This window comes from Lepidochelys kempii, chromosome 20 (assembly GCF_965140265.1).
Source record: "Lepidochelys kempii isolate rLepKem1 chromosome 20, rLepKem1.hap2, whole genome shotgun sequence".
Classification (NCBI taxonomy): Eukaryota; Metazoa; Chordata; order Testudines; family Cheloniidae; genus Lepidochelys; species Lepidochelys kempii.
Genome location: NC_133275.1, coordinates 25,322,278 through 25,346,763, shown reverse-complemented (window position 1 = coordinate 25,346,763; position 24,486 = coordinate 25,322,278). Strand labels below are relative to the sequence as shown.

General features: G+C 67.3%; 1 protein-coding gene across 6 annotated transcripts in view; it reads left to right on the top strand.

The window, feature by feature from the left end:
• Positions 1 to 24,486, top strand: part of LOC140900756 (venom factor-like) — a 41,949-nt gene that overhangs the window by 3,201 nt on the left and 14,262 nt on the right. For all 6 annotated transcript variants that reach the window (XM_073318521.1, XM_073318522.1, XM_073318520.1 and 3 more), the window contains exons 2-25: positions 5,533 to 5,737; positions 7,195 to 7,354; positions 7,493 to 7,563; positions 8,852 to 8,940; positions 10,030 to 10,112; positions 10,269 to 10,356; positions 10,652 to 10,754; positions 12,082 to 12,199; positions 12,852 to 12,967; positions 13,690 to 13,827; positions 14,533 to 14,733; positions 15,861 to 16,058; positions 16,237 to 16,401; positions 16,664 to 16,793; positions 17,326 to 17,400; positions 17,738 to 17,932; positions 19,532 to 19,655; positions 19,982 to 20,067; positions 21,091 to 21,236; positions 21,634 to 21,846; positions 22,229 to 22,280; positions 23,087 to 23,173; positions 23,784 to 23,987; positions 24,120 to 24,195. In XM_073318521.1, the coding sequence (XP_073174622.1) occupies positions 5,533 to 5,737; positions 7,195 to 7,354; positions 7,493 to 7,563; positions 8,852 to 8,940; positions 10,030 to 10,112; positions 10,269 to 10,356; positions 10,652 to 10,754; positions 12,082 to 12,199; positions 12,852 to 12,967; positions 13,690 to 13,827; positions 14,533 to 14,733; positions 15,861 to 16,058; positions 16,237 to 16,401; positions 16,664 to 16,793; positions 17,326 to 17,400; positions 17,738 to 17,932; positions 19,532 to 19,655; positions 19,982 to 20,067; positions 21,091 to 21,236; positions 21,634 to 21,846; positions 22,229 to 22,280; positions 23,087 to 23,173; positions 23,784 to 23,987; positions 24,120 to 24,195 (3,123 nt within the window). The remainder of the gene's footprint in view (positions 1 to 5,532; positions 5,738 to 7,194; positions 7,355 to 7,492; positions 7,564 to 8,851; positions 8,941 to 10,029; positions 10,113 to 10,268; positions 10,357 to 10,651; positions 10,755 to 12,081; positions 12,200 to 12,851; positions 12,968 to 13,689; positions 13,828 to 14,532; positions 14,734 to 15,860; positions 16,059 to 16,236; positions 16,402 to 16,663; positions 16,794 to 17,325; positions 17,401 to 17,737; positions 17,933 to 19,531; positions 19,656 to 19,981; positions 20,068 to 21,090; positions 21,237 to 21,633; positions 21,847 to 22,228; positions 22,281 to 23,086; positions 23,174 to 23,783; positions 23,988 to 24,119; positions 24,196 to 24,486) is intronic.

Sequence of the window (24,486 nt, the reverse complement as noted above, 5' to 3'; positions counted from 1 at the left end):
TCCTGACCATTTTCAGCCGCGTGGGGTTCCCCAAGGAAGTCTTGACAGACCAAGGCTCCAACTTCATGTCGGCCCTGCTCCGGTGCTTGTGGGAGAAATGTGGGGTCCGGCACGACTGGGCCTCAGCGTATCACCCCCAGTCCAATGGGCTGGTGGAGAGGTTTAACGGGACGCTAAAGATGATGCTGAAAACCTTTATGAACCAGCACCCGCAGGACTGGGACAAGTACTTACCTCACCTGCTGTTCGCGTACAGGGAGGTGCCCCAGGAGTCTACCGGATTTTCGCCTTTCGAACTGTTATATGGGTGAGGGTGAGGGGCCCCCTGGACCTGATGAGAGACGAGTGGGAGGGGAAGGCCACTCCCGATGGAGAGTCAGTGGTGGAGTATGTCCTGATCTTCCGAGAGAGACTGGCTGAACTCATGGGCCTGGCCAGGGAGAATCTGGCCAGAGCCCAGAGGAAGCAGAAGGTCTGGTATGACCGCACGGCACGGGCCCGTGCCTACGCCACCGGGGATCAGGTGATGGTTCTCATCCCAGTGAGAAAGAACAAACTACAGGCCGCCTGGGAGGGCCCTTTCAAGGTCGTCAAGCAGCTCAATGAGGTAAACTATGTGGTGGAGCTGTCAAACCGGGCGCACCACCGCCGGGTGTACCATGTGAATATGATGAAGCCATATTATGCCAGGGGGAATGTGGTGTTGGCCGTGTGTGGACAGTGGGAAGAGCAGGGAGATGACCCTTTAGTAGATCTATTCCCTGGGACCAGAGCTGGTTTCCCCCTGGAAACAATTCCCCTCTCGGATCAGCTAACCCCTGCCCAGCAAGCTGAGGTCAGGGAGGTGCTGCATCCGTACCGACAGCTGTTTTCCAACCAGCCTGGACGCACTAATCTGACTGTCCACCGGGTGCAGACAGGGTCGCACCCGCCGATAAGATGCTCCCCCTTCCGAGTCACAGGGAAAACTGCTCAGGACCTGGAAAGAGAGGTCCGGGACATGCTGGCTTTGGGGGTGATCCAGCCATCTGCCAGCCCTTGGGCCTCGCCGGTGGTGCTGGTCCCCAAAAAGGACGGGTCGGTCCGGTTCTGTGTGGACTATCGGAAGCTCAATGCCATCACTGTATCTGATGCCTACCCCATGCCCAGGCCGGACGAGCTCCTAGACAAGCTGGGAGGAGCTCGGTACCTCACCACCATGGACCTTACAAAGGGCTACTGGCAAGTGCCGCTGGATGCAGATGCCCGACTGAAATCGGCCTTTATCACCCCTCTGGGGCTCTATGAGTTCCTGACCCTGCCTTTCGGCCTCAAGGGAGCGCCGGCCACCTTCCAGCGCCTAGTGGACCAGCTCCTGAGGGGGATGGAGAGTTTTGCCGTGGCGTATATTGATGACATCTGTGTCTTTAGCCAGACCTGGGAGGACCACGTGTCCCAGGTTAGACAAGTGCTGGACCGACTCCAGGGGGCTGGGCTGACTGTAAAAGCGGAGAAGTGCAAGGTGGGGATGGCGGAAGTATCTTACCTGGGCCATCGGGTGGGGAGCGGCCGCCTAAAGCCGGAACCAGCCAAGGTGGAGGTGATCAGAGACTGGCCCGCTCCCCACACCAAAAAGCAGGTCCAAGCCTTTATTGGGATGGCAGGATACTACCGAAGATTTGTGCCCCACTTTAGCGCCATCGCCACCCCCATCACGGAGCTATGCAAGAAGGGGAAGCCAGACAAGGTGGTCTGGACCGAGCAGTGCCAGGAGGCTTTCCGGGCGCTGAAGGAGGCTCTGGTCAGTGGCCCAGTTCTGGCAAACCCAGACTTTGACAAGCCCTTTGTGGTGTTCACCGACGCCTCAGACACGGGACTGGGGGCGGTCTTAATGCAGGAGGATGAAAAGGGGGAGAGACACCCCATCGTGTACCTGAGCAAGAAGTTGCTACCCCGGGAGCAACACTACGCGGCCATCGAGAAGGAGTGCCTGGCCATGGTGTGGGCCCTCAAGAAACTAGAGCCCTATCTCTTCGGGCGACACTTCACTGTCTACACCGACCACTCTCCCCTGACCTGGCTGCACCAGATGAAAGGAGCCAACGCCAAGCTCCTGAGATGGAGCCTGCTCCTGCAGGATTACGACATGGACGTGGTCCACGTGAAGGGAAGTGCCAACCTGATAGCGGATGCGCTGTCCCGGAGAGGGGGCCCCGAACTTCCCCAGGTCACTGGTCAGCGTGACCCTGCTCAGTTCAGTCTCGAAGGGGGGAGAGATGTGACGATGTGACTCAGCAGGGAGGGGGGAGTGTTGACCTGGGAATGTGCCCTGGGGATGGGAGACCTGAGAGCCTGTCCCCTGAGCCGGGAGGGGGAGGTAACACCTCTGCCCAGGAATGTGAACAGAGGCTGCAGCAGGGAACCTGCTGGGTGGGTTTAGTTTCAGTTTGGGGCTGGGTGGAGGAACACAGGGAACCCCAGGGCTGGGGTCTAAGCTCCCTGCTCCCGCAGAAGGACGTGATTGAGGGGTCCTGGTTGTACCCACAAGCTCTGTTTGGGACTGTTCCTGTTGTCCAATAAACCTTCTGTTTTACTGGCTGGCTGAGAGTCTCAGTGGATCCCAGGAAGAGGGGTGCAGGGCCTGGACTCCCCCACACTCCGTGACACTCACGAAAGCTTATGTTCAAATAAATTGGTTCGTCTCTAAGGTGCCACAAGGCCTCCTGTTCTTAAGAAGTTCCCAATTTTTCCATTTCAATTCTTTCTCCCAGTGAATTTGGTTCAGAATTGTTTTTCCAGCTCAGTGGGACTGGCCCTTGCCAAGCACCGATACTTTGCTTTGGACTTTATTCTGTTTGCATGGAACCAATGCGCTCAGTTAATCCTGCTGGCTCCACTGGACCTCATCCAGCCAGAACGGGAACCAAAGGCCAGAGCCATGGTGGCTGCCAATCACCCCAGCTCCGTCAGGGGCGACACCCCCTATGGCCCTGGCCGAAGGAACAAGGACAATCATGACTCCTCAGGGGCCACGTGGTGAGTGTGGATCTCAGGGATGCAGCCTCTACTGGGACGAGGGGCTGAAGCCGTGGGGCCGAACCACGGCTGGCACGAAGGGGTGCAGCCCCGTCAATGCAGCTGCGGCAGTTTATGCCAGCTGGGATCTGGCCGGCTCTGCCGGGGGACGAAGCCTCGCTGGGTCTGGGGCTGGAAACAGGTCCGCTCAGCGAGGGTGGCAGCTCTGCTCCACGATGGACGGATGCTTTGCGTGTAGCCTCTTTGCTTGTTTGCTGGCTAGCCAATAACGCCGAAAGCCCTCGAGGTGAGTGTGATTCTGCAGCGGCACCGTGCCCTGGGGCAATGGGGCCAGCCGGGGAATGGCCAGGCACCAGGGACAGGGTGCTGCCCTGCTCCAGGACCCAAAGGACCTGGGAGATGGTTGCTCTGGGAACGTTGCAGGGACATCCGGGTTCAAAGCACCTTCCAGCCCCAGTCTGGCCCCGCCATGCCCGGAGCTCCTGGAGCCATGGTCCCTGCCCCGCAAGCCAGCTGGGAAGTGGGTCTGGGCACCGTTTGGTTCTTACCTGCAGTGGGTTCCTCTCCTCGGCCACAGGGGTGGGGTCGTTGACCCCCGATGGGCAGGTGGGGCGGGTGATTATGGGGCAGATTGGATGGGGGAGGAGGCAGTTCAGAGGCCAGGAGCCAGCCCCGGAAACCCAAGAGCTTTTTACCAATAACCACCCCGGGTTGAGCTGCTTCGCCCCGCGGCGCCTGGCAGGGCCCTGGGTTCAGCTTCTCGCTGCAGCCACAAGGGCTCAGACCTTGGTCCCTCTTTCTCTGTGCTCGGAGACAGGGACGCCAGGCGCTGGGGCATTAGGAGAGCACCCGCTCTCACGAGCTGGGGACACAGCCGGCCTCCCCCGGAGAGCCAGGGCCTCGCTCAGCTAGGACGTGCCCAGCAGACAGAGCTTCCTCTGCCTGGGGGGCACAGCTGGGGGAGGAGGTGGGCGTGGGGAGCTTGCCAGGCCGCTGTGGCTGAGGAGAGGCTGCCAGCTCTGGAGGGCCAGCTCTATTCGACATTGGTGAGGCCTCATCTGGAGTACTGTGTCCAGTTTTGGGCCCCGCACTACAAGAAGGATGTGGATAAATTGGAGAGAGTCCAGCGAAGGGCAACAAAAATGATTAGGGGTCTGGAACACATGAGTTATGAGGAGAGGCTGAGGGAGCTGGGATTGTTTAGCCTGCAGAAGAGAAGAATGAGGGGGGATTTGATAGCTGCTTTCAACTACCTGAAAGGGGGTTCCAAAGAGGATGGCTCTAGACTGTTCTCAATGGTAGCAGATGACAGAACGAGGAGTAATGGTCTCAAGTTGCAGTGGGGGAGGTTTAGGTTGGATATTAGGAAAAACTTCTTCACTAGGAGGGTGGTGAAACACTGGAATGCGTTACCTAGGGAGGTGGTGGAATCTCCTTCCTTAGAAGTTTTTAAGGTCAGGCTTGACAAAGCCCTGGCTGGGATGATTTAATTGGGGATTGGTCCTGCTCTGAGCAGAGGGTTGGACTAGATGACCTCCTGAGGTCCCTTCCAACCCTGATATTCTATGATTCTATGAGGGGCAGAGCCAAGGGGATGCCTCCCCAGCAGGGGACTTTGTTCTGGAGAGAGAAGGGGGGATGCCCAGGGGCAGAGAGAGGCCGTGTGCTGGGCAGAGCCCCCCCCCTGCAGTCACCCTGACACGGGGGACCCCTCACCCGGCTCCATCCCTCCACCCGGAAGTGGCACCAGGGTATCTCAGAATCAGCCTGGCCCCAGCCCAGGGAGGCCGACCCAGCCTGGCACTTACGGGAAACCTCTGGCCTTCCTGACAGTCCGTCCCCCTGGGTTGGCCATTAACTCGCTGCCCCCGCCAGGGCAGCCCTCTTGGCTCAGCCAGATAAAGAGGCTGTGCCCAGCGCTGCCCCCCACTCCAGCCCCCCTGGCTCGCAGCATGGGCGCCCGGGCTCTGTGCCTCCTCAGGGGGCTGCTGCTGCTGGGCCCAGGGCTGGGCCAGGCTGGGCCCATGTGAGTGCCGGGGGCCGGGGCTGGGGCAGCCGGGGCTGGGGCAGGCAGGACACAGAACAGGGGCGGCTCCAGGCCGCCGGACCTACTGCCCAGCTGCTGTTTGCCTGGGGCCCAGAGCCACGGGCTGGTCCTGGGGGGTCTGAGCGGGGGCCCAGCTCCCCCCACCCAGCCGGTGTCTGGGGTCTCCCTCCTGAGCCAGCCTGGGAGAACAGGGGGGAAGGGTTCTGTGCCCCCCCCAGCAGAGTACCTGGCCGCCCCCAAACCCACCCCAGGGCCACGTCCCCCCGGCAGGCAGCACCCCCCAGCAGTGGGTGGTGGGACAGGGACCAGCTCCCGGAGGCCGGGGGGCACGGGGAAGCAAGTTTCCCTTCAGCGTGTGCCCCGTGCCATGGTGGCTGGGGGGTCCAGGGTTCCCAGGGCACGACAGAGGGTCAGGAAGGGCCAGACGGGGCCGGGTCTCCTGTGTGCCAGCCTGGTGCTCTCCCTGGCAGGTACTTCCTGGCGGCCCCCAACGTCCTGCGTGTGGGGAACGAGGAGAACGTGGTGCTCCAGGCCCAGGACCAGGAGGGGAGCCTCTCGCAGGACGTCCGCGTGCAGATCCGGCTCTTCGACTTCCCGAAGAGGGCGACGGTGCTGCAAGAAAAAGTCGTCTGGCTGAGCCCAGCCAACGGCTCCCTGGCCATGACCACGGTGCAGGTGGGCGACCGGAGAGGCTGGGGGGCGGGGGGGCACCACCTCTAGCCACAACACATCCTGCTGCAGGCCCCCCCCCCCCCGCGGTGCATGCCACTAGGGGGCGCTGTGCTGCAGGGAGTGGGGGGGATCGGTGGGGGGCGGGGGGATTGGTGGGGGGCGCTGTGTTGCAGGGAGTGGGGGGGATCAGTGGTGGGCGGGGGGGATCGGTGGGGGGCGCTGTGCTGCGGGAAGGGGGGGGATGAGTGGGGGAGGGGGGATCGGTGGGGGCACTGTGCTGCGGAGAGTGGGGGGGATCGGTGGGGGGCGGGGGGGATCGGGGGGGGGCGCTGTGCTGCGGAGAGTGGGGGGGGGATCAGTGGGGGAGGGGGGATCGGTGGGGGCGCTGTGCTGCGGGGAGTGGGGTTGGGGGGTCACCAGGGGGCTCTCCCCTGAGGGTCAGCGTTGGTCCCGGGGGGTTGCTGCTGGGTTTCTAGGAGACGGGTGTCATGGAGTGTGGGGGAGCTGGGGCCCTGCACCCCCCACTTCCTGCCATTCCCCGGGACTCAGCCAGCCGGTAACACAGAGGGTTTATTGGACCACGGGAACGCAGCCCAAAACAGAGCTTGTAGGTACAGAGACCAGGACCCCTCAGTCAGGTCCCTCTTGGGGGGCAGGGAGGCCAGACCCCGGTGCTGGGCCTTCCCACCACCCCCACCTCTGCACCCCCCCACCCGCTGCCCAGCCAGCTCCAAACTGCAACTCCCTCCAGCCCCTCACCCAGCAGCACCCCCGGCCCCTCCTCCAGCCTTTGTCCAGCTTCCAGGGCAGGTGTCACCCGGCCCCAGCCCCCTCCTGGGCCCAGGTTACGTGATCACCTGTCGGCCCTCAGGTGAAGCCCCCTCCCCGATATCTCACCATCAGCCAGCACCGATGCAGCCAGTCCCAGGAAACCTCCCACGCAGCATTCCCGGGTTAATACTCCCCACCCCCTCACAACGTGAAACTCCACCCCCCCCATTGCTAAGGCCCCCCCTGCCCTTTCCATGAGAATCGGGGTGTTGACGCTGGAGTCCAGGCCCCCTTCCCCCACCTCACTCCCCTCTGCCCGGCTGCGCGGCTGTTAAACACCTGCCGTGGTCCGCTCCAGAGGCGGCCGCCTCCCAGTGCTGGGTGACCCGGTCCCTGAGGCTCCCTTGGCAGGCGAGGGAAGTGAGTGGTTGGCCAAGCCCCTGGAGCGCCTCGGATGGGAGGAGGGCTCCTTACTGGGAGTACTGGGTGGGTGGGGTGGGGATGTCCCCAGCTGCCCTCGCGCACACGGGACCCCGGGTGCTCGCACTGGTCCGTCCCTCACAGTGCACGGACCCAGGTGCCCTGACCCGAGAGCCAGCTGGGACTGGGTGCCGCATGCTCCCCGGAGATGTGGGGGCGGAAGCGGGGCTGCACCCGGGGCTCTGGCATGGATCATTCGTGCCCTCCAGGTCCCAGAGCAGTACGTCTCCAAGGGTACCGAGAAGCAGTACGTGGTGGTCCAGGCCATGTTCGGAGACGTCCCCTTGGAGAAATACATCCTGATTTCCCCACACACCGGCTACACCTTTGTCCAGACCGACAAGCCCATCTACACCCCCAGCCAGAATGGTGAGGCATGTTGCCGGGGGAGGGGCCGGGGGGGCTCCTGCCTGCAGGCGAGTGGGGTGTGGGGGTGCAGCCACTGACTTCAGCACTCGGGTTAGATACCCAACCAGCCCAGCGTCTCCCATATCTTCACCCCTCCAGTGAACTACAGGGTCTTCGCCGTCAACCACCGGATGGACCCCCTGGAGGCTAACTGCATCATTGTCATTCAGGTATTACAGCCAATCCCAGAAGGGGGTGGGGCTAACCCATCAGAAGGGGTGGGGCTAATGATCCCACTACTGCCACCAGAACAGTGCAGCCAGAGCACAGTAATACCCCAGGCCCCCAATGTCCAGTATCCCCCTCACCCACCATCTAGCCAACCCCTTTCTGAGGGCCTGGGGAGGCTATGTCATTGTCATGGAGTCCCCGGGCGATGCTCTGGACCTGCCCCCTATGAAGCCAGGCAGGACTCTGGGGGAGCCTCCTCTCTGGGAGCAGCCTGTCTGCAGGACACACAGCTCACCCGGCTCCACCTTCCTGGGTCTGACCTCGGAGCATTCAGCCTCCTCTGCCCCTCCATGCGCTTCCCACAGCCAGTCCGCCCAGGTGGGGTCCTGGGGAAGCCAGAGGGTCCTGCCCCCCAACTCCGCAGTCAGACGGGACTCTCAGCCAGCCCGTAAAACAGAAGGTTTATTAGACGACAGGAACATGGTCTAACACAGAGCTTGTAGGTGCAGAGAACAGGACCCCTCAGCCGGGCCCATTTTGGGGGGCAGTGAGCCAGACCACCACTTCTCTCTTCACTCCATGTCCCAGCCAGCCCCCAACTGAAACTCCCTCCAGCCCCCCCTCCTCTGGGCTTTGTCCCTTTCCCGGGCCAGGAGGTCACCTGATTCCTTTGTTCTCCAACCCTTTAGCTCTCACCTTGCAGGGGGGAAGGGCCCAGGCCATCAGTGGCCAGGAAAGAGGGTGTCGGCCATTGTCTGTGTCCAGACCCCTGCACACACCTGCCCTCTAGGGCTCTGCAAGGATCCTACACCCTTACCCCAACCCCTAGATACTTAAGAACTGCCTAGGGGAAACTGAGGCACCCCCACACTATTCAGAGGAAACATTAAGAACAGTCCCACTTCGTCACACCTGCCAAAGTGCGTCCCATGGCGCAGCCTGGCACCCAGGATGGGCAGACGCCCGTTCCTTGGCCTAGGTCGGGCTGGCGCAGGGTTTGCCAGACACGCCGAGAACCGAGTCCAGCAGCACCTCGGCGCACGGCCCGTCCAGGCAGTGCTGGGCCTCAGGCCAGGGCCGTGCTGCATCTCCCCCCGCGGGTACACGTCCTGGCAACGGTGCAGTGCGTGTAGTGAGTCTGGCAGGCCTCAGGCCGAGCAGGGACCCACCAATGGCCGCTGCGTGCCAGAGGCTCGTGAGCCAGGTTCGCCCCCTGCCAAGCCCCCCACAGCACCCTGGGGAGACCTGCGTGCAGCTCACTGACCCGAACTCCCCCTCCCACCCCAGAGCCCCGAGGGCATCACCGTCAGCAGCACCACCCGGAAACTGGAAAAGGGCCTGTACGCCGGCACCTTCCACATCCCTGAGCACGTCAGGTGGGCACCAGAGCCACGGGCCGCACAGCCCCTGGGGGGCTCAGCCCCATGGGCACCCGGGCAGTGGGGGGGGCACAGCCCCATAGACACCCGGGGGACAGAGCCCCATGGGCACCCGGGCAGTGGGGGGGCACAGCCCCATGGGCACCCGGGGGACAGAGCCCCATGGGCACCCGGGCAGTGGGGGGGGCACAGCCCCATGGGCACCCGGGGGACAGAGCCCCATGGGCACCCGGGCAGTGGGGGGGGCACAGCCCCATGGGCACCCGGGGGACAGAGCCCCATGGGCACCTGGGCAGTGGGGGGGGGCACAGCCCCATAGACACCTGGGGGACAGAGCCCCAGGGGCACCTGGGCAGTGGGGGGGCACAGCCCCATAGACACCCGGGGGACAGAGCCCCAGGGGCACCTGGGCAGTGGGGGGGGCACAGCCCCATGGGCACCCGGGGGACAGAGCCCCATGGGCACCTGGGCAGTGGGGGGGCACAGCCCCATAGACACCCGGGGGACAGAGCCCCATGGGCACCTGGGCAGTGGGGGGGCACAGCCCCATGGGCACCCGGGGGACAGAGCCCCAGGGGCACCTGGGCAGTGGGGGGGGCACAGCCCCATGGGCACCCGGGGGACAGAGCCCCATGGGCACCTGGGCAGTGGGGGGGCACAGCCCCATAGACACCCGGGGGACAGAGCCCCAGGGGCACCTGGGCAGTGGGGGAGGCACAGCCCCATAGACACCTGGGGGACAGAGCCCCAGGGGCATCTGGGCACTGGGGGGGGCACAGCCCCATGGGCACCCGGGGGACAGAGCCCCATGGGCACCTGGGCAGAGTGGGGGGGGCACAGCCCCATAGACACCTGGGGGACAGAGCCCCAGGGGCACCTGGGCAGTGGGGGGGCACAGCCCCATGGGCACCTGGGCAGCAGGGGGGCTCACTGAGCATGGGCATGTCCTGCAGGGCAGGCTGCTGCAGGGGGCTGTCGTGGCTCGTGCCCCGGCCGGACTCAGGCAGGAGTCCCCCTCCTCCGGGCAGCGGGTCAAGGTGCAGGGGGGCTGCCTGTTGCCACACGCTGGGTTTTGTTTCCCTCCAGCCTGGGCTCCTGGCGGATCGTGACGCGGTTCCAGAGCAGTCCCTGGCAGCCGCACAGCACCGAGTTCGAGGTGAAGGAGTACGGTGAGTGCCGGCTGGAACGGGGGGCCAGGGGGCGTCTGGCTCAGCCACTCCCTCCCTGCCCGCCTGGCCCACGGAGCCCCCCACCGCCCGGTGGGGAAGCCAACCAGCTCCCTCTCCCCACCCCCAGTCTAAGCCCCGGCCCCCCTGTCCCCCCAGAGCTGCCCAGCTTCGATGTGCTGCTCACACCCACCAAGAAGTTCTTCTATCTCAGCGACGACAGCCTGACCATTGCCATCGAATCCAGGTGAGCCAGGGCCCCTCAGCCCTGCCTGGGGCGTCTCGCGGGGGGCAGCTCAGGCCGTGGGGCAGGGCACCATCTCCTGGGCCTGTGGCCCTCTCGAGCCCAAAGCACCAGCTTCTGCTGCCGCTTCCACCAGGGCAACCCTAGCCAGGGAGCAGAATTTGGCCCTGTCAGCGCTGTCATGCAGCCACTTCTGGGGAGGAACGGCAGCTACCCAGCACTTTGAGGAGGAATCACAGGGGCATCCCTGCGAGACACCAGGGGCTAAACGCTCCCCTCTTCTTTCCTGGTGACTCAGGTACGTGTTCAATGAGCCCGTGGACGGCTATGCCCTGGTGATCTTCGGGGTCAAGACAGAGACTCAGAAAATCCGCCTCCAGAAGTCCCTCCAGAGAGTTGAGGTGAGTTATTACATGGATTGTGGCAGCACCTACAGGCCCTGCCTGATATCAGGGCCCCGACGTGCCGGGAGCTGGCCAGACCCCCACCGAGATCAGGGTGTCACGGAGTGTGGGGGAGTCCAGGCCCTGCACCCCTCTTCCTGGGATCCACTGAGACTCTCAGCCAGCCAGTAAAACAGAAGGTTTATTGGACAACAGGAACACAGTCCACAACAGAGCTTGTGGGTACAACCAGGACCCCTCAATCACGTCCTTCTGGGGGAGCAGGGAGCTTAGACCCCAGCCCTGGGGTTCCCTGTGTTCCTCCACCCAGCACCCAACAGAAACTGAACCCCCCCAGCAGGCTCCCTCCTGCAGCCTCTGTCCACATTCCCGGGCAGAGGTGTTACCTCCCCCTCCTGGCTCAGGGGACAGGCTCTCAGGTCTCCCCTCCCCAGGGCACATCCCCAGGTCAACACTCCCCCCTCCCTGCTGCGTCACATCGTCACACAGGGCCAGTTGTGCCAGGCACTGCCCAGACCCCGGCCGAGATCAGGGCCCCGTCGCGCCGGGTGCTGCCCAGACCCCGACTGAGATCAGGGCCCCGTCGCGCCGGGCGCTGCCCAGAGCCTGACTGAGATCAGGGCCCCGTCGCGCCGGGTGCTGCCCAGAGCCTGACTGAGATCAGGGCCCCGTCGCGCCGGGCGCTGCCCAGACCCCGACTGAGATCAGGGCCCCGTCGCGCCGGGCGCTGCCCAGACCCCAACCAAGATCAGGGCCAGTTGTGCCAGGCGCTGCCCAGACTCCAGCTGAGATCAGGGCCCCGTCGTGCCGGGCGCTGCCCAGACCCCAACCAAGATCAGGGCCCCGTCGCGCCAGGCGCTGCCCAGACCCCAACTGAGATCAGGGCCCCATCGCGCCGGGCGCTGCCCAGACCCCGGCCGAGATCAGGGCCAGTTGTGCCAGGCGCTGCCCAGACCCCAACTGAGATCAGGGCCCCGTCGCGCCGGGCGCTGCCCAGAGCCTGACTGAGATCAGGGCCCCGTCGCGCCGGGTGCTGCCCAGAGCCTGACTGAGATCAGGGCCCCGTCGCGCCGGGCGCTGCCCAGACTCCAGCTGAGATCAGGGCCCCGTCGCGCCGGGTGCTGCCCAGAACCTGACTGAGATCAGGGCCCCGTCGCGCCGGGCGCTGCCCAGACTCCAGCTGAGATCAGGGCCCCGTCGCGCCGGGTGCTGCCCAGAACCTGACTGAGATCAGGGCCCCGTCGCGCCGGGCGCTGCCCAGACCCCAACTGAGATCAGGGCCCCGTCGCGCCGGGCACTGCCCAGATAGTAACTCTCCCTGCAGATAAATGACGGCGAAGGCCAAGCAACACTGACGGGGCAGGTGCTCAGGGAAGAGTTTGCCAATCCAGAGGAGCTGCTCAACGCCTTCATCTTCGTTAACGTCACCGTCTTCTCCTCCGGTGAGCGCTGGGCCGGGGGGCGGGGGGGGGCCGTGCGGGATCCGCCCAGGCAGCTGCGTCCGTGCCAGGGTGCTGCGGGGTGCTCGTGGCAGGGCCTGGAGCCAGCTCCTTCCAGGAGGGGCTGGATGAGAGGGCAGCGTGTGTGGCAGGAGGGACGAAGGCCTGGCGGGTGTCAGCTCGGTCTCCGAGGCACTTGAACCCAGGACCCTTCCCCACCCACCCTGGACGGCAGCCCCACAGGACCTCATCCAAGGGCAGGAGCCCACGCTCTGCTGGCATCACGTGGGGGCCATTTTGCAAGCCCTCGGGGCCCTTAACCAGCCCCCTGCTAGGCCAGGTTGCCCCTCAACCCCCACCCCTTGGGCCCTGCTCTGTAGCACCCCCCGTAGGCCAAGCGTGGCACACAGGTGGCCATCGGCTCAGGCCCTGGGGTTCTGGGCCAGCTCTGGGCTCCTCCCCGGCCCAGCGTCGCCAGCACTGGGAGCACGCGGGCACCAGGCCTGTGCCGGGGGCGCCAGGCACCACGGCCTCCAGCCTGGGGTAGAGAAGGGCTGACAGGCCCCGGGTGTTCCTTCTCCCCCCACCAAGCCCCTCCGCCGGGGTGACTCCGGCAGCAACTCCCCCTTTCCTGACGCGCCATGTCGTCCCCCAGGCGGTGACATGATGCAGGCCGAGAACTCGGAGGTCAAGATCGTCAGCACCCCCTACAGCATCCGGTTCGTCAGGACACCGGGGTTCTTCAAGCCGGGGATGCCCTTTAACTTCAGGGTAAGGGACGCACCGGCGTCAGATCCCCCCCGTGTGGAATCGCCGGGGGCGGGGAGGGCTTGGAGCAGAGCCGTCGTCAGCCCGGCCTGGCCCTGGGCCCATCTAGCCCGGTATCCCGGCTCCGACAGCACCACTGCTGTGGAGGAAGGGGCCCGGAGCCCTGCAGGCCGCAGCGATGAGATTCCCAGCCCCGGGGAATTAGACGTCATGATGCAGGGGGTCTCTGGCACAGCCAGGCCTCTTGGACCCGTTCTGCCCCTCGCTGCTCTAACTAGGGATGTTCTCATTAGCCACAGAAACGGCTGGTCCCTTTTCTCAACCCTGCCCAGCTCTTTGCTTCAGAGCTATCTTGTGGCAGTGAGTTCCACAGGTTAATGGTGAAAGGGAGTGGGAAGCTCATCCAAGCCGAGGGGCAGGTGACCTATCTGTGGGACACACGAGTCAAGTCTGGCTTGCGGAGTGGGACCATCTGGGGCTGGGATCAGAGCATGGGGCAGGACGGCCAGGTCTGTGTTCTGCCCCAGCCTTGCTACGCCCCTGGGCCCCGCACGATCCCTCTGCGGGCAGGGCAGCACCACACTCGCCCTGTGACGCGGGGTGGGCGGGGGAGGGGCTGTGGCCCAAGCAGCAGCCACATGGCTCATTAGAGCCGGGGAAAGATAAATCTCATCCCCCCTGCGCTGCTCCACATCACCGTCTGCCGCTCTGCTCCCCTGCACCAGGTTTACGTCACCAACCCGGACGGGTCGCCGGCCACCGACGTCCTTGTTTGTAGCAGGGACCAGAAGGGAATGACCAAGGAGGGCCTGGCCTCCATGGTCCTCAACACCCAACCCAGCAGTAAAACCCTGGAGGTCCAGGTACCTGCTGCTCTGGGCTGTCTGGGAGCAAGTGCAGAGCCCCACTGGTGCCCCTCACTCCCGACCCGCAGCCCCCTGCTAGCCCAGCCCTGCCCCCCCAGCTCTGCCGGTGCCCCTCACTCCCGACCCGCAGCCCCTGCTAGCCCAGCCCTGGGCCCCCAGCTCTGCCGGTGCCCCTCACTCCCGACCCGCAGCCCCTGCTAGCCCAGCCCTGCCCCCCCAGCTCTGCCGGTGCCCCTCACTCCCAACCCGCAGCCCCTGCTAGCCCAGCCCTGCCCCCCCAGCTCTGCCGGTGCCCCTCACTCCCAACCCGCAGCCCCTGCTAGCCCAGCCCTGCCCCCCCAGCTCTGCCGGTGCCCCCAATCCCCACCCAGAGCCCCTGCTAGCCCAGCCCTGCCCCCCCAGCTCTGCCGGTGCCCCTCACTCCCAACCCGCAGCCCCTGCTAGCCCAGCCCTGCCCCCCCAGCTCTGCCGGTGCCCCCAATCCCCACCCAGAGCCCCCTGATATTCCAGCCCTGGGCTCCCCTCCCCTGAGTTTTTCCAATGCACCCTGATTAATCCTCACCTCCGACTCCCCCTCTCTTGCGCAGTGGGGCTGTGGCAGAGGGGCACCCCGCGGGCTGCGTCGGGTCCCAGGGTGCGGGGGGAGAGATGGACCCGGGAGGCGTTTGTGCGGGATGCCCAGGGCTCGGTTCCCCATTGCAGGTGGCGACCTGCGGCCCTCTGGCACCCCCAGCGCAGCAGGCCACGGCCACGAAAACCATCCTGGCCTACGAGACGCCGAACAGCTCTGGGCACCTCCTGCACATCGGGGTGGAGACGGAGGCGGCTCAAGTGGGGACCCCGCTGAGCGTCATGCTCAACACGGAGCACCGGAGCTCAGAGGCCAAGCAGTTCACCATCCTGGTGAGCGCCAGGCCGGCGGCCAGCCTGGGATCCGCTGCCGGGGACGCGGCCAGCCCCCGGCACAGCCTGCGCTGGGCACCCCCCGGCTTCAGCAGCAGCGTCCGGGGCCCAGAACCTACGGGGCTGGTGGGGCTGGACAGGCCCCGGGAGCCGGGAAACGCGAGCGCCCCTGCGTGTCGGGAACCGCAACCGTCTGTCTGAGGAGCCGGCCCTGGGCTGGCGTTCGGCCTGCTGGGTCTGTCTGCCCCCCCATGCCCCCCATGGATCCGTCTGTCCGTCCCCCCCGGGTCTGTCTGCCCCCCCATGCCCCCCATGGATCCGTCTGTCCGTCCCCCCCGGGGTCTGTCTGCCCCCCCATGCCCCCGCATGGATCCGTCTGTCCGTCCCCGCCGGGCTCTGTCTGTCCCCACATGCCCCCCCATGGATCCGTCTGTCCGTCCCCCCCGGGGTCTGTCTGTCCCCACATGCCCCCCCATGGATCCGTCTGTCCGTCCCCCCCGGGGTCTGTCTGTCCCCCCATGCCCCCGCATGGATCCGTCTGTCCGTCCCCGCCGGGCTCTGTCTGTCCCCACATGCCCCCCCATGGATCCGTCTGTCCGTCCCCCCGGGGTCTGTCTGTCCCCACATGCCCCCCCATGGATCCGTCTGTCCGTCCCCGCCGGGCTCTGTCTGTCCCCACATGCCCCCCCATGGATCCGTCTGTCCGTCCCCCCCGGGGTCTGTCTGTCCCCACATGCCCCCCCATGGATCCGTCTGTCCGTCCCCCCCGGGGTCTGTCTGTCCCCACATGCCCCCGCATGGATCGGTCTGTCCCCCCACCCCGGGTCTGTCTGTCCCACATGCCCCCTGATCCGTCTCTCCCCCCATAGGTCCGTCTTGCCCCATATCCCCCCAGTGCTATCACGCTCCCACCGCCCTGGCATGGCGTCACCTCGCCGCAGAGGGGGCTGCTCCCGCGTGGTGGACGTGGGCGCCCACATTAATGGCTCCTGGGTGGTGCCCGGGCGCTGCCCAGCCCTCGGCTCTGCAGCCTCAGAGCCCTGGTCTGCGAGTGCCGAGAGCCAGGCCCTGCTCCCATGGGGCTGCCCGGGCCCCTGGCACCTCACCCAGCTGCCTCCCTCCCCCAGCTGCTGAGCAAGGGCAGGATCGTCCGGGCCTGGACCCAACCCCGCAACCCTGGCACCGTCGTGACAGCCAGGACGCTGGACGTGGAGCCCCAGCTGCTGCCCTCCTTCCGCATCGTGGCCTTTTACTACCTGCCGGGGCCTGCGGAGCTGGTGGCCGACTCGGTGTGGGTGGACGTGGCGGACGGCTGCATGGGCACCGTGAGTCCCTGGGGCGCCGGGTGGGGCGGCTGCGGCCCGACGGGCCTTTCCCTGCTTGGCCCCCCGGTTCCGCTCCCTGCCCCCTCCACGTCAGGGGCAGCCCAGGCCCCCTGCCCTGGGGTGGGGAGGGCGCCAGGGGCCGGGTTCTCGTCTCACCCCGTCTCCTCGTCCCGTCCAGCTGCGGGTTGGCCCCCAGAGCAAGGATGACAAGAAGAAGGAGTTCAAGCCCCAGCGGGAACTCAAGCTGGAGGTGACTGGGGACCCCCAGGCCATGGTGGGGCTGGTGGCCGTGGACAAGGCCCTGGTCACGCTCACCAAGAAAAACAAACTGACGCAGAAGAAGGTGAGAGAAGGCGCTGACCATGGGAGGGGGGGAGGGGGCAGCCTAGGAGTTAGGACTCCTGGGTTCTCTCCTGGCTCTGGGAGGGGAGTGTAGTGGTTGGAGCAGAGGGCTGAGAGCCAGGACTCCTGGGTTCTCTCCTGGCTCTGGGAGGGGAGTGGGGTGTAGTGGTTGGAGCAGGGGGCTGGGAGCCAGGACTCCTGGGTTGTGGCAGGGGTCACCTGTCTCTCTGTGTCCTGTTCCCACCCCCACCCCCCCCGGGCAGGTCTGGGACATGGTGGAGGAACACGACATCGCCTGTACAGCGGGCAGTGGGAGGAACCACATGGGGGTGTTCACGGATGCGGGGCTGGACGTGGCCACCAGCCTGGGGATCTCCACCACAGCAAGGACAGGTAAGGCACGGACGGACAGGGCCTCCCACGGGGGGCAGAGATCCCAGCTCGCGGCCCCGGCAGGGCCCCGGCCAGCACATTCTGCATAGAATGGACACGGGGGCAGGACAGCTCGGGGCAGGGAACGGGCCACAGGGCCTGTCCCCTCGGGGGGCGCCGGCTCCCGCCCTGCCGCAGGGTGGGGCCTGGCTGGCCCAGGGAATGGGACATGGGGCCTGTCCCCTCCAGGCTGCAGCCTGGCCTGGGTACATCCCTTTCCCGGCCTGACGCCTCGTCCGCACACACGGGAGAGGGGTACATCCCCCGGGGCGACGCTCCGATTTCGCTTTCGCTTCACCCTGGTCCCAGCAGCCTGGTTCAAACCAGGGCCGGAGCGTCCACACGGCCTGTGACTGAACTGGTCCCAGCCCCCCACTGCCCCCTTTGCAAACCTGGCACCATTTGGCACAGCAGCCAGGCCTGGTCTCCGGGGGGGGGTCTCTGGAGGTGGGGGAGGCCCCCCCCCACCCCTAACGGCCCCCTGACCTTGCAGATCTGCGCTGCCCCCAGCCGGCTGCCAGGCGCCGGCGAAGCTCCCTGCAGACGCTGCAGAAGAAGCAGCTCAAAGGTAAGGAGGGTTTTCGGGGGGGGGTCCTGCTTCATCATGCCAGGCTCCCCGTGCCCCACACGTGCCCCACCCAGAGCGCCCTGCCCCACGGAGCCACCACGGCCCTCGCCGCCACCCAGGATGCATGGAGCCCATCACAGGCCTCAGGCCGGCCCCGGCTCTCTGCCCGCCCAGCGTGGCACTGCCCTGCTGGCGTGTGCCCGGTCCTTACGCCCCGCTCACCCCCGCCGGCTCTGGGTGCTCGCCGGCTCCCGGCCCAAGGCCCTCGCCCCGTGCTCGTCTCCCCTCCCCTGTCCCGGATGCCTGGGTTCCAGCCCTGCCTGCACTGTTGCCCCAGTGGACCAGTACCCGACGGCCCTGGAGAGACGGTGCTGTGAGGCCGGGATCCGGGAGAACCCCATGGGGCACTCGTGCGAGCAGAGGACGAGCCGCGTGCACCTGGGCCCCCCCTGTGTGGCCGCCTTCCTGGACTGCTGCCGCTACGCCCGGGCCCTGACCCGCGAGGACCGCGCCAAGCTGCTGCTGGGGAAAAGTAACCGCGCCGGGGGGGCAGAGAGAGCCCGGGGGGACAGAGAGAGCCTAGCGGGGGGGAAAGAGAGAGCCCAGCGGGGGGGGGGCAGAGAGAGCCCAGCGGGGGGGGGGCAGAGAGAGCCCAGCGGGGGGGGGGGCAGAGAGAGCCTTGCGGGGGGGAAAGAGAGAGCCCAGTGGGGGGGGGGGGCAGAGAGAGCCCAGCGGGGGGGGGCAGAGAGAGCCCAGGGGGGCAGAGAGAGCCCAGGAAGGTGGAAAGAGAGAGTCCAGCGGGGGGGGGGGCAGAGAGAGCCCAGCGGGGGGGGGAAAGAGAGAGCCCAGCGGGGGGGGGCAGAGAGAGCCCAGCGGGGGGGGGGAAAGAGAGAGCCCGGGGGGGGCAGAGAGAGCCTTGCGGGGGGGAAAGAGAGAGCCCAGTGGGGGGAGGGGGCAGAGAGAGCCCAGCGGGGGGGGGAAAGAGAGAGCCCGGGGGGGGGAAAGAGAGAGCCCAGCGGGGGGGGGGGCAGAGAGAGCCCAGCGGGGGGGGGGGCAGAGAGAGCCCAGCGGGGTGCAGGGGCAGAGAACCAAGCCAGGAGGGGAGATGCCCATCAGGGCTGGGGGCAGCACCAGCCGGCCTAGAGTTTGGTCTGATTTGGGGCAGCAGACCGGGGGGTGGGCCGCTGGTCTATGGAGGTGGTTGCCAGGGGAGGGGGCCCAGGCTGGGGAGGGGGGGGGCTAGGGTCCCAGGTGTCCGGTTTTCAAGGGGAATCCCCAGGGACGGCAGCACTCACGGGGCCATTAACAGTCCAGTCGGCAGCGCAGTGGGGCTAAGGCCGGCTCCCAGCCTGCCCTGGCTCCGCGCCGTTCCCGGAAGCTGCCGGCACGTTCAGCCCCACGGCGCTGGGGCGATCAGGGAAGCTCCGTGCCCTGGTCCCGCCCCCAGTGCCGGCTCCGCAGCTCCCATTGGCCGGGAACCGCAGTAAGCGGTTGGTAAGTGCTGCCCGGCCAGAGCCTGCACCCCAAACCCCCTGCCCTAGGTTGGAACCCCCTCCCGCACCCCAACCCCCTCCCAGAGCCCTCGCTCCGCACCCCCCCCCGCACCCCAACCCCCTCCCCCAGCTCTGAGCCCCCTCCCGCACCCAAACCCCTCCCCCAGCTCTGAGCCCCCTCCCGCACCCCAACCCCCTCCCAGAGCCCTCGCTCCGCACCCCCCCACACCCCAACCCCCTCCCCCAGCTCTGAGCCCCCTCCCGCACCCCAACCCCCTCCCAGAGCCCTCGCTCCGCACCCCCCCACACCCCAACCCCCTCCCCCAGCTCTGAGCCCCCTCCCGCACCCCAAGCCCCTCCCAGAGCCCTCGCTCTGCACCCCGCCCCCGCACCCCGCCCCCCTCCCCCAGCCCAGTGAAAGTGAGGGAGGGTGGGGGAGAGCGAGAGACGGAGGGAGGGAAGGGGGGGCTTTGGGGAAGGGGAGGGGCAGGGGTGCTGAAAGGGTGTTGGGTTTTGTGCGCTTAGAAAGTGGGCCACCCTGCGGGGGGGCTGACTGTGGGGGAGGGGCCCGGCCCGTGGGGGGCTCAGGGGGGCCCCTGCCATCAGGCCCGCGCTGACCGCCCCCGAACGCCCTGCAGCCAGCGAGGACGAGGGCTGCGAGGACGAGGACTGCGCTGGCAGTGCCGTGGTGAGGAGCTACTTCCCGGAGAGCTGGCTGTGGGAGAAGTTCGTCCTGACCAAGGCCGCCCCGCTCCAGCCGGGGTGAGGGGGGCTGGGCCTGGGGCACGGGGGGGCCGTAACCCGGCCAGCCCCACAGGGCGGGGAGAAGGTGGGGTGTCCCGCACGTCAGGGCACTGTGCAGCTTCCCCTGCCGGGGCTGGCCCCGGTCGCAGCCGGGAGACCGGGCCAGGCCCCTGGGTGGGGATTTCTGGGTTCCCAGCGGCCCCCATGGCCCCCTGTGTCGTCTCAACTCCAGCCCAGAAGATGCCCCAGGGCCTGGTCCAAACCCCCGGCCAGGATCCTGCTGCTGGCACCAGCCGCAGTGTTCAGTGAATGCCCCTGATTCGAACTCGCCTCCCTCCCCACAGCCTGGCCAGACACCTGATCAGCAAATTCCTCCCCGACTCCATCACCACCTGGCACATCCTGGCCGTCAGCCTGAGGAAAGACAAAGGTAACCCAGCCTCTGGGGCCTGCAGGGCGGGAGTGAGGGCCCCAGGAGAGCTTGGGGTGGGGGGCGCAGGGCTGGGCTAGCAGGGGCTGTGGGTCGGGAGTGAGGGGCACCGGCAGGGCTGGGGGGCCCAGGGCTGGACTAGCAGGGGCTGCGGGTCGGGAGTGAGGGGCACCGACAGGGCTGGGGGGCCCAGGGCTGGGCTAGCAGGGGCTGTGGGTCGGGAGCGAAGGGCACAGGCAGGGCTGGAGGCCCAGGGCTGGGCTAGCAGGGGCTGTGGGTCGGGAGTGAGGGGCACCGGCAGGGCTGGGGGGCCCAGGGCTGGGCTAGCAGGGGCTCCGGGTCGGGAGTGAGGGGCACTGGCAGGGCTGGGGGCTCAGGGCTGGGCTAGCAGGGGCTGCGGGTCGGGAGTGAGGGGCACTGGCAGGGCTGGGGGCTCAGGGCTGGGCTAGCAGGGGCTGCGGGTCGGGAGTGAGGGGCACCGGCAGGGCTGGAGGCCCAGGGCTGGGCTAGCAGGGGCTGCGGGTCGGGAGTGAGGGGCACAGGCAGGGCTGGGGGCTCAGGGCTGGGCTAGCAGGGGCTGCGGGTCGGGAGTGAGGGGCACCGACAGAGCTGGGGGGCCCAGGGCTGGGCTAGCAGGGGCTGCGGGTCGGGAGTGAGGGGCACCGGCAGGGCTGGAGGCCCAGGGCTGGGCTAGCAGGGGCTGCGGGTCGGGAGTGAGGGGCACAGGCAGGGCTGGGGGCTCAGGGCTGGGCTAGCAGGGGCTGCGGGTCGGGAGTGAGGGGCACCGACAGAGCTGGGGGCCCAGGGCTGGGCTAGCAGGGGCTGTGGGTCGGGAGTGAGGGGCACCGGCAGGGCTGGAGGCCCAGGGCTGGGCTAGCAGGGGCTGCGGGTCGGGAGTGAGGGGCACCGGCAGGGCTGGGGGCCCAGGGCTGGGCTAGCAGGGGCTGTGGGTCGGGAGCGAGGGGTGCAGCAATGGCCCCAGTGTCCCAGGGGATGCGCCCGGCTGACCCCCCGGCCCCCCAGGGCTCTGCATCTCTGAGCCCTACGAGGTGACGGTGAAGGTCCCGTTCTTCATTGATCTGCGGCTGCCCTTCTCCGTGGTGCGGAACGAACAGGTGGAGGTGCGGGCCGTGGTCTACAACTACTACGAGGACGATGACGTGCTCCAGGTGAGGGGGGCTCTGAGTCCTGGGGGGCCCCGGTGGGCGGGTCTGAGTTCTGGGGGGCCCTGGCCCCAGCGGGAGCTCTGAGTGCTGGGAGGATCCCTGGTAGGGGGGGCTCGGTTCTGGGGGGGCTCTGAGTGCTGGGAGGATCCCTGGTAGGGGGGGCTCGGTTCTGGGGGGGGGGGCTCTGAGTGCTGGGAGGATCCCTGGTAGGGGGGGCTCGGTTCTGGGGGGGGGGCTCTGAGTGCGGGGGGGGGCCCTGGTGGGGGGGGCTCGGTTCTGGGGGGCCCCGGTGGGGAGCTCTGAGTGCTGGGGGGCCCCAGCCCCAGGGGGGGGGTCAGTTCTGGGGGGCGCTCTCACTGCCCCCTGCTGCCTGGCTCAGCGGCGCCGCGTGCCGGGCCAGGTGCTGGTGGAGTTCCCCTACCAGGAGCCGCTGTGCAGCCCAGCCACCAAGGGGACAAGCTTCCGACAGAGGCTGCGGGTGCCCCGGGGCTCGTCCCGGGCCGTGCGCATCGTGGTGGTGCCCCTGGAGCTGGGCCCCATCATGGTGGAGGTTCGGGCCTCGGCCCAGGGCCTGGGCTTCCGTGACACCGTGCGGAGGATGCTCAACGTCCAGGTAACGGACGCTGCCAAGGGGCTGGGGGCTGGGCGGTTGGAAGGGGCTGGGGGCAGTGGGGGCATGGGCGGGCTCTGGGGGAGTGGGCGGCTCTGCGGAGATCTGGGGTTGGGAGGGGAGCTGGGGGGGGTCTGGGTGGCTCTGGGGGGGCTGGAAGGGGCTGGGGGCAGTGGGGGATGGGCAGGCTCTGGGGGAGTAGGGGACTGGGAGCCTGGGGTCGGAGCGGGAGCCAGGGGGTCTGAGTGGCTCTGGGGGGGCTGGAAGGGGCTGGGGGCAGTGGGGGATGGGCAGGCTCCAGGAGAGTAGGGGGCCGGGCTCAGGATGGAAGGGCTCCCCCTGAAGCCCCATCCCTCAGACCCGCTCTCGGCTCCTCGCGTTGCAGGCAGGGGGTGAAATCCGGCGGCTCTCACGGAGCATCATCCTGAACCCCAAAGGTTCGTGCAGGAACTTGCTGGTCGCCCCGGCCACGCAGCCGGGCTCTGCACTCTCACGGCCTGTACCGTCCGCCCCAGGCAGGGGTCCCGGGGCCCGAGCAGCTCCCTCCGGTCGGGGCCTTGCCGGGCCCTTTCCATGAGGAGAAGAAGTAGCAGGTGCCAGGCAGGTGGTCCCTGGTGCAATCCCGGTTCCTGAGCATGGCCAGAACCCCGCTCCCCTGGGCGCAGCAGGAATAAGCAGCCACAGGGAGTTTCCTTGCTCACGATTTCCAAGGCAGTCCTGTGCCCGGCAGAGCTCTGTCCGTTAGCTTCCTCCCACACTGTCACAGCCATGGTCCCACTGCGGCCCTCTGTGCTGGGGCACAGATGCCCTCAGCTGCTCGGCCCCGGCACGTCACAGCCCGTGCCCAGGGCAGCCCCTCCACCCATGTGGCTGAGCCTCTCACAAGCTGTGCTGCCTGGCCCAGCCTTGGGCGGTGGCTCCTCATTTTCCAGCTCTCGCTACATACGGGGGTTTAATTGCTCCTTCCATTGAGGAGGAGAGGGGTGCTTAGCACACCCAGGTCTGCGATTGTCTGTAGATCGAAGGGCCGCTAACACCTTCCAGGCTACAGGGACCAGGCACCTGGTGCTGGCTCTCCTGGCCTAGGCTGCCCCGCAACAGGCATCTCCCTGCCCCACACCCTCCCCTGCAGCATTCAGCGCCCCACCCCCTGCAGCCCCATGGCAGGAGCTCGTTTAAGGCCAATCTGAGTGTCAGGGCACCACCCCTCCCTCACCGCGAATGCTCCGTCCTCCCCTGGCAGGGCAACTGCAGCAGGAGCTGGTCCGAAGCCATCACCTCGAAAACCTGGTGCCCGACACAGACTCTGAGGTCTTCATTAGCGTGCAAGGTACGCGGGGCGCCAGCCGGGCCCAGCTCCGCAGGGGCACCAGGCAGCACCTGCGGCTCGGCCTTTGAGCAGCTGCTGGGCCCATAAACGTCCCCCCAGGGCTCCCCTCCCCCGTTTCCCTGCCCTCTGAGCTCCAGGGGCCTCCCTGGCCCCAGTGCATCGCATGGGACACACTCTGCTCTCGCCCACGCTGCTGTAAATCACCCTGCTCTGCCCCAAGAAACACGCCCCTCCCAGAGCCAGGGAGAGAACCCAGGAGTCCTGGCTCCCAGCCCCCCTGCTCTAACCACTAGCCCCCACTCCCCTCCCAGAGCCAGGGAGAGAACCCAGGAGTCCTGGCTCCCAGCCCCCCTGCTCTAACCACTAGCCCCCACTCCCCTCCCAGAGCCAGGGAGAGAACCCAGGAGTCCTGGCTCCCAGCCCCCTGTCTAACCACTAGCCCCCACTCCCCTCCCAGAGCTGGGGTACAATGCCACTGCCCTTCCCTGTCCCAGGAGCACCAGGTTCTCAGGAGCACACTTGGCGTGGCCAGGCTGCCCGCAGCTAGCCGGGGCTGGGGGGAAGGGGCAAGCTGGGGCGCGAGTGGGCATCACTGCAGGGCTCTCGGCAGGGGACCTGCTCGGCGAGACGCTGGTGGGGGGGCTGCAGAGCTCCACGCTGCAGAAGCTGATCACGCTGCCGGGGGGGTGCGTGGAGCAGAACATCTTCCGGGTCACCCCGAACATCATCCTCACCCACTACCTGGACACCACCAAGCAGTGGGACCAGATCGGGGTGGAGCTCCGGGACCGGGCCATCCAGAACATCGTCCAAGGTGAGCGGGGCCCAGCCAGGCCAGCGGGGTGGGAGGGCGGGTTTGCAATGTGGGGGGGGTTTCCATGCAGCCCCTGCCCTGGGGCTCCGACAGCCCAGCCCCGACTGTGTGTCTGTCTGGTCTCTCCCACAGGCTACGTGCACCAGCTGCGTTACAGAGAGCGTGATGGTTCCTACAGGCCCTATGCGGGAAGCACCGGCAGCACCTGGTAAGGCACCTGCCTCGTGGGGGCGGCGGGGCTGGGGATGGTGAGCTGGGCAGAGTGCGCGTGCAATGCTGCCCTCCCCAGGCAAGATTAGAGCTGCTCGGGCTGTGTGTCATACACCCTATACAGCTCACACCAAGTGGGGATTCTCCATTTGCTCGGCTGTCTGGGCAGGGGCAGCGGGAGCTGGGGTCTGTGCTGGTGTGGGGGAAGGCCTGGCTGTGGTGCCGCGAAGGGGGCAGGGCCCCGTCCACACAGAGCCCCGCAAGGGGGCAGTGCCGCCTCCCGGCTCAG